This window comes from Phocoena phocoena, chromosome 4, assembly GCF_963924675.1.
Source record: "Phocoena phocoena chromosome 4, mPhoPho1.1, whole genome shotgun sequence".
In the NCBI taxonomy this organism is placed as follows: domain Eukaryota; kingdom Metazoa; phylum Chordata; class Mammalia; order Artiodactyla; family Phocoenidae; genus Phocoena; species Phocoena phocoena.
The window spans coordinates 142,441,978-142,450,618 of NC_089222.1; the positions used below are offsets into that span (position 1 = coordinate 142,441,978).

General features: G+C 44.9%; 1 protein-coding gene across 1 annotated transcript in view; it reads left to right on the plus strand.

The window, feature by feature from the left end:
- Window positions 1-6,842, plus strand: part of FAM3B (FAM3 metabolism regulating signaling molecule B) — a 29,323-nt gene extending 22,481 nt beyond the window's left edge. Inside the window, exons 4-8 of the mRNA XM_065875918.1 lie at window positions 2,143-2,201; window positions 3,094-3,144; window positions 4,192-4,279; window positions 5,431-5,563; window positions 6,753-6,842. Of these exons, the coding sequence (XP_065731990.1) occupies window positions 2,143-2,201; window positions 3,094-3,144; window positions 4,192-4,279; window positions 5,431-5,563; window positions 6,753-6,842 (421 nt within the window). The remainder of the gene's footprint in view (window positions 1-2,142; window positions 2,202-3,093; window positions 3,145-4,191; window positions 4,280-5,430; window positions 5,564-6,752) is intronic.
- Window positions 6,843-8,641: the final 1,799 nt, after the last annotated feature.

The following is an 8,641-nucleotide window of genomic DNA, read 5'->3' on the forward strand; positions in this document are numbered from 1 at the left end:
GCAGGATAAATACCCCAAAATGTACACCTAAGTAAATTGTATTCAAACTAGAGAAGATTAAAGACAAAGAGGAAATCTTGAAAGTAGCCAGAGGCAAAACCAACAACAACAACAAAATAAAATGAAACAAAAAAACACTTTACTTATAAAAGAACAGGGTAGGAATTACATCAGGCTTTTCTTCAGAAACCACGCAAGCAAGAAGAAAGTGGGGTAAAATATCTAAAGCAAAGTGGCTGTACCATTTTACATTCCTATCAGTGCATGAGAGTTTCAGTTAATCTGCCACTATATTCACCAGCGCTTGGTATGGTCAGTCTTTCTAACTGTAGACATTCTAATAGGTATGCAGCAGTATCTGACTGTGATCTTAATTTGCATTTCTCTAATAACTAATGATGTTGAGCCTCTTTTCATGTGTTTATTTGCTGTATGTATATCTTACTTTGTTAAGTGCCTATTCAAATCTGTTCATTTTTAATTGGGTTGTTTTTCAATAATATAATTTCTTCAATCTTGTTCTTCTTTTTCAAAATTATTTTGACTATTCTAGATTCTATTTCCATATGAATTTTTGAATCAGCTTATAAATGCCTACACAAAAGCCTACTGGCTTTTTTCTTTTTTTTCTTTTTGAGATTGCATTAGATCTCTAGATAATTTGGGGAGAATTGACATCTTAGCAATGTTGAGTCTTTTACTCACCTCAATTTATTTAAATCTAATTTGTCTCAGTGATGGTCTGTAGTATTCAGTATATGCATCTGCAGATACTTTTCCCATATTTATCACTAAATATCTCATACTTTTATGCTATTGTATATATTTTTTAATTTAAAATTTAAAAGTTAAAAAAATTAAGTTTAAAATTTCAATTTCCCATCATTAGTGGCTAGTATGTAGAAATGCAATTGACTTTTATATAATGATCTTGTATCCTGCAACCTTCCTAAGTTCACTTATTAGTTCTAGTAGCTTTGTTGTAGACTCCACTGGATTTTCTACATAGGTGATCATGTCATCTACAAAAAAAAAAAAAAACGGCAGTCATAACACTTCTTTTCTAATCTGCATGCCTTTGACTTCTTATGAAGATAATGTATCATTGATTTTAAAACTTGACAGAGGATGCATGCACTCATACAGATGCACATACACACACACACACACACACACACACACACACACACACACACACAAAGATCTTCAGTAATATTTCACATTTCCAGGAAGGTCAGTCTTCTTCCTGGCTTTAGGACACAATCCCCTTGAAACTGGCATTTCATATTCTCCAATTTAAAAGTAAAAATGAAGTGAAGTAGTGTAAGGGATTTATTTAAGGAGATAATCAGGGTTACATTTTGTGGTTGGATAGAAGCATCTCCAGGTGTCCGCAAAACCTCCGTCAGAGCACTGATGGGGAGAGGACGCATGGAAGCTGATACCAGAGTTGGGTCAGACCCATCTCTTATTCATCCACCTCTTGTACCTCATTTTTTTTCCAGCCAGCCAGTTTGAATGTGTCCTTCATGTTTGTCAACCCTTCTCTTGTGTTCCTCGCATCCCATCAACTGTCGAAACCCAGCAAGTATACATCTTCAGTATCTCTTTACTTTGCCATCTCCTTTCTCATCCCACTTCTCATCTCCTCGTTCATGGTCTAGTAAGCTTCATCAGACTATGAAAGTAACCAGGTTTTGTGTGTGTGTGTATGTCTCCAGACTTTCTGGCTCCTAATCCATTCTACTGGTTGTTGTACTCCATATTTATAAAGCGGGAAAATGAATGCCCGCCCATGAGGAGGTTGAGGATTCAGTGAGAGAACGTTTGCAAAGAGCCTGTGCTAAACAAACACTGGTGTTCCTCTCCCTGGCCATTTGTATAAATTATAGGACTAAATGCAGTTTCCAGGTTCCCTGAGGGACTCAGACTGTAGAGATGTGTGGGGACAGATGTGTGTGGAGCGAGTGTAGGGGTGACTTTCCAGGGAGCTGGGTCAAGGCCAGTGCATATCTACAAGGGAATGGTAAGTGACCAAGGATGGACAGTGATTTTGCCAAGAGAGGATCTTACAGAGCAGGGAGGGCTACTCACTGCTTGGTGAGAAAGGAGTTCTTTGACAGATGCTTGTCTGCATTTCAGGCTCATAGGAGAAAAGACTGGGAATGTAGCAAGAGGAATAAATATTGCCATTGTCAACTGTAAGTTATTAAGTGTTTTCTTTAAAACTCCTCTAAAAGCTCTGTGATTGGATATTCAGTGGTACCTCGGGTTTCTTTATGGTTTTTGCACACGATCTAGTCTAGGTTTATATTTTAATGCGTTTTAAGAGTATATATTTAACTATTTTTTACAATGCCTCACTTTAGAGATTTGTGGTTCTACCAAAAAACTGAAATCAAATATAAACTGATTTTAAAAAAACAAAGAAGGACCTGCTGAATTCAGGGCTAAAACCAGATCAGCAGACCAGGGGGTACAGACACCCTGGAGTTGGGCTTCACGTTTGCTCGGATTCCTGGTGACCCAGCAGAAGGTGACACCAGTTCCTACCTTTGTCTGATAAAAGGGCCTCAGGGGAAGCACAGCCTGCCCTCCTCTTAGGCCTGGAAAAAAAAAAAAAAATCTGTCACTATTGCCATCGGGGCCCCTGACAGTAAGAACTGTAACAGGTTTAGAGGAAGGGTTTCCCTTGGCGTCTGTCCCTATGAGCAAGGTGAGCACATAGTCCGGTGACAGAGAGCTGCAGGAACCTGAGGAAAATGTGCCTGATCTGCAGGAAAAGCTACGGGGGGCAGCAGAAAGGGCTGAGTGGGGGCCCTGGTGTTTTTGGGAAGAGGCAGGTGCACTGGGAAAGAACGTGGGCGTGAATCACTGGAAGCAGGCGGGAGGGATGCTCTGGGCAGCCGGTGTGAGCCCTGCCTTCCTGAGCCGAATCACTGGGGCCCCCTTCAGGGAAGGCGGTCCTTTCCTTCAGGTGGGACCATGGCAGTCATGCTTCCTGGAAAGAGACAGAGAAGGAACACGCTGTTTTCAGAATGTGCCCTGAGTCCCCATGTACCTTCTTTTAAAAACTGTTTCTCTCATTTCCAGATGTGACTGGGAAAGTATTAGCAACACAGTATTTTGATATGTATGAAGGAGGTAAGGAAACCCTTTTCCTCTTAAAATTAATTATACACACAAATTAGGATTAAAAAAACACAACCAAAAACATCAAACATTCTTATTTTGTCTCCCAAAAAATTTGCCAGAAGCAAATTTTTTCTAGAACTGTCTTACATAAACCCTCGTGGTCTCTGAGTTCATGTATTAAAATTTGAAGGCATTATCTAGAAAATGTCTTTTCTTTGATCACACTTGTCCTGGATCTTTTCCTTCTGCCCCTTCCTCGGTTAATGGGAAAGAGAAAACATCTCTTTCTTTTTTAAAACCAAACATGTAGAATAATGTGATCAGCCTCCAGCCCTGAATGTCATCATAATTACTGCTGTGTTCACGGCGCTGGGCGTGGTGCACGCATTCCTGGAGCCCAGGGTGTCCATCCTCCTCCAACTGTCCCTCCATTCTGGACTCTGGATCTTGACTGAAGTTGTTTTTATTTAACACTGAGAATTACCTAAAACAAATCTTTATAAAGATAATGGAGGGGAGCAATTAGAAGTGCCCGGATGCACTCGGGAACGATGCCGTTAATCGTGACTACAAATACAAGCCCCAGGGGTAAATAACAGGGTTTGAGCTGAGCCTTTATTTCCTCCCTGTAAGAAATAGAGGGGTCTCTTAGCAAGGACTTACCCATCCCGGTGTGGTCTGTTACGTCTCGTATTTCTCCTCAGTGTCCTGGAGCCGCTCGGCTCTTAGAGGGTCATGCCCAGGTCCGGTGCTTTCTTATTAATTGCAAAGAAGAGCCCGCCTGTGTTGCCAAAGTCGCTGCCGGCTGGTTTCAGAGCTGAGCACTAGAATCTTTATGATGCGATCATGCTGCTTGCCTCACATCGCCCCGCCGTGGAACCCACAGGCCGTTTACTACGAAAGCGCTAAAGCATCATTTGCGTGGTCGAGAGACAGTTCTAGAATCAGAGGATTCAGAGCCCGGGGCACAGAAGCTGAGAGCAGAAGCACAGCCTCTAGGGCCAGAGTCTCAGCTGACAGAGAAGGTCCTAAGACTGATTTGCATTGACCCGGCAGATAACTCTGGACCGATGACGAATTTTATTCAGAGCGCTCCCTCGAACTCCCTGCTCTTCATGGTGACCCACGACGACGGTAGCAGCAGGTGAGTGCAGACTTGTCACAGCAGGGGCGAGAGTCAGGGAAGCCAGCGTGTCGGGGTGGGGGTGGGGGGGCAGAGCATCAGGGCTGTCAGTGTTCCTCAGTACATCATTTAGGAGAGGACAGAGGTCCAAGGAGAAGGATGCTTCTTCAAGGAAAAGGAATGGGAAACCATGAGGAACAGACTGCATTTCTAGAGAAACAACAAGCTGGTGCGGCACATAAATCCTAGAAACTAAGGAATATTTCCAGGTAGCAAGGCAAAGCCACCGCTGACCATAAATAAAATAGCAAAGCTAACCCTTGGCCAAAGAGCTAAACCCAGGGTGGGACTTATACACACGCACGCACACACGCACGCACACACGCACGCACACATACACGATGCTTTCACTAGGCAGAAAATGACCTGGTGAGTGTTTCTCCAAGCGTGCTCTCCTGAGCAAACGTGTGCGTCTTCACTGCCTAACTTCTGAAAACCCCAGAGTGCTCATAGGCATCGTGAATTTCCGAGATGGGGCTACTGAACATGACATTTCCCAAATTTGTTTGAATTCAGATCTTATTCTTCAAAGAGCATCTTCCCAGATGGAAGTTCTTTGACATGTGGTTTGAAAGACTCAGATTTAACCCATTTAGGAAAATCTGAACTTATCTTTTCTTTTCCTTTCTGCCCACCTCCCTTTACTTTGCCCTGAATTGTACCTTTCTACAACGGTAGGATTCTTTAGGTTTTGTTTTTGTTTTTCATTTTTGATACTGACTTTTCTGAATACGAAAGGGACAGTTTTGACACTTGTTTTCATCTTTCAGCAACTTCTGTCCTCTTTATTTGTGGTCAGTAAACAGGAGGGCAGCAAGGACCGAAAACTATGCTGGCTGGGATGAGGATGACTGAACCCCAAGACACAGGGCTTTTCCGAATTGAGAATTAAAACTCTGGGCACCAAACTGAGTCTAAAAGAGTCCTGGATGTGGCCTTATGTGTAACTAGAGATGTGACACACTCAGCCAGCATGTGTGTTTCCCTCCTGCCCTGCACCCCAGGAGGGCAGGCGCTGCTTTAGAAACCTGTCCTAGGACAGACTGTGCTCTAGCACCACATACCCGAGTCTGCAGGTGAGACATTCACATGCTTCCCCCTTTGCCCCGCAGACTGAAGGAGGACGCTAAGAAGGCCATAGAGGCCCTGGGAAGTAAAGAGATCAGGAACATTCGGTTCAGGTCGAGCTGGGTATTTCTTGGAGCAAAAGGCTTTGAACTTCCTGCAGGAATTCAGAGAGAAAAGGTGAGTGGTTGCTAAACATCCCTTCCTGAAAACCAGTTACCATATGTCCTAGCAATTCCACTCATAGATACATAGCCAAGAGAATGAAAAACATACGGTCACACAAAAACCTGTACGAGAATGTGCTATTATTCATAACAGCAAGAAAGCAGAAACAACCCAAATGCCTGATTAATAGATTTTAAAATGTATAAATAAAATACGGTATAGCCATACACTGGAATATCATTAAGGCACATACAGAAATGGAGTACTGATATAGGCTATGACATGGGCGCACCTTGAAAACACACTAAGTGAGGAAAACCAGGCACAAAAGGACACATACTGTATGATTCCATTTATATAAAATTTCTAGATTTCTGACCAGAGACAGAAAATAGATCAGGGGCTGTCTAAAGGCTGTGGAGGATGGTGAGTAGATTCGAACGGGTTTGTGCATTCTTGTTCCTTGTTCCCACTCTAAAATTGAGTGTGGTGATGGCTGCATGCCTCGGTGAATATACTAAAAGCCATTGAATTGTACACTTTAAATGGGTGAATTTTATAGGAGGTGAATTCTGTCTCAGCAAAGCTGTTATATTAAAAAGAGAGAGAGAACTAGAATTGCAAAGTTTAGAATGCATATTCTTTTGAAGCATGAGTTTAAGGTGCTCCACTGTCTGTGAAAGGATTGAAGATGGAAAGCCTTAAAGTCAAATCAATCTGAACAAGGAACAAGTGTTCCTTCTGAGCAAGGAACACTCCGATTACCCTGAAAAAAATATACAGTCCTTCTCCCGGAGAACTGAAAACCAGACTTGAGAGTTGTGCCTCCCATATGGCAGCTACTCGCCAGATTTGCAGGTTACACTTAAATTGATTCAAATTAAAGAGAATTTAAAATTCAGTTCATCAGTTGTGCTAGCCACATTTCAAGTATTCGGTAGCCAAATGTGGCTAGTGGCTACTCTACTGGGCACGCGGATTAAAGGACACGTATACCATTGCAGAAAGTTTTCCACCTGTTGAATCAAGTTGCTTCACATATTGAGTCACATTGAGAGGAAATCATGTACCCTGAGTAGATTGTAACAAATCCCATCCTAGGAAGTGATTCTCTTTTTATGACTTTGCTCACAGCTGGCTCGCTAACCATTTGTTGATTAGATGAATGGATAAATTAAATCTTTTTCTTTCCTTTGCACAGATCAACCACTCAGATAATGCGAAGAACAGGTATTTGGGCTGGCCCGCAGAGATCCAGGTAGAAGGCTGCATACCAAAAGGACCAAGCTAACATTGCCCGGCCTCAATAAAGGTGCCTTTTATAGACAAATGCATCCCGAATGGACCACAACTCTTAGCCAACAGTCAATATTTGATGAGTATTTTGGGTTTGTCGTCAACCAGCCGACCAAAATATTTTCCAGGTGTCTAAAATCTTGTCGCACAGACTTTTTATGCCAGTGTTTATAGAGTGAAGGCAGTGAGCAGGACAGCTGAAATGCATGGGAATTGTTCAAGGGGATGCAGTGACTTCCCCTTGAAAGGAGAGGATTGGGGGGTGGGGGAAGTAGCCACTGCTTGTCCAGATGTGGAGCCACTTTACGATTGGATCTTTGTTTGATCCCTGTGGTCCAGACAGCTCTGCAGAGAGAAAACCTTTATTCCCCGATCACCGAGCACACCCTCCTTTCGGACGGTCGCCTCTCAGGATGAACAGCAGTCAGAGGGCTTAGCAACCTTCCTGGGTCAACCCCAGTTGAGCTCTTGAACTCCCCCTGCAGGTCCCTGAATTTACTCATTCCACCAACCTGGGTGCGCCTAACTCAGGCACCAGCGGTGCGGTGCGGTAGTGAGGAAATTCCGTGTCCGCCTCCATGCTGGGGTGTCGCTCCAGTGGCCGGTGGGACCTTGTCTAACAGGGTGGGGGAGAAGGATCTCTGACAGGTGAGTAGGGTCTGCTCTCGGGAGAGCCACTGTATACCCCAGGTTTCCTAGGACACACACCATAGATCTACGGACCAAGATACCCAGGGACTTGGGGTTAAGAAACTCAAGTCATTGCCAAGTGCCCATTCTAACCTCCCTCCCAAGCCTGGCTACCAGAAATGGTGGGAGACTTTGGTACCAGCTTAAGAGTGCTTCTCTGAGCCTCCAGTTTCTCATCTATAAATAGAGGGATGGGGATAGACAAATGATTTTCAAGCACTTCTATCGGCAGGCCTCTTTTGAAAAACATGGCAGCACGTGGCACCCTGAATTTCAGCACCCTTGCAGGATCAAGCCACCCAGATCTCAGTGGCTGACAACAGTGCTGAGGTCTCCTTCGTGTAGTAGGCGCCTCGCGGGGCAGCCGAGGCTCAGCTCTGGGTGCCCGGAGCCAGGATGAAGGAGCGCCCATCTCAGGCATGGAAGCCAGAGAGAGCAGAAGTCCAGAGGTCCCCCCAAAGCTCCTGCCAGGACACATGTGAGCCCTCATCCTTGCACCCCTTTGCCAACCAGGGGGGACATCAGCCTCGTGGCAGCGGGGGGTGACTGTCGGCCCCTCAGGGAGCCTGAGCCTCTCTCTGCAGAGGAGTCTGCAAACCACTGGATACGATCGTGGCTGGGGCCCTGTTATGGGCTAGATTCTGTTCCCCCCAAATTCATGAGTTGAGTCCTAACCGCCAGTATCACAAAATGTGACCTCATGTGGAAACAGCGTCATTGTAGGTGTAGTAAGTTAAAGCAGGGTGACCCTCATTCAATATGACTGGTGTCCTAACAAAAAGGAGATGTTTGGACACAAACAAGCAATCAGAGAGAACCCCTTTCTGGGTTCTAGATCACTTTGGAGGAGGCCTGGAAGCGCCGTCTGGAGAGCATTAGGGCATCGCTGAAAAGGCAGCAGCATGGGGACCTGCGGGCTGCAGGGGCTGGAGCAGAGAGGGGCGATCAGGGGGACCGCAGGCCCCTCTGTAGGGGACTGTCACAGTGGGTGCATGTCCAAACCCATTGCATGTATAACCCCAAGAGCGACCCCAGGGTAAACTGTGGACTCCCGGTGACAATGGGCAGTCGTGGATTGTGACAAATGTGCCCCTCGGGTAGGGG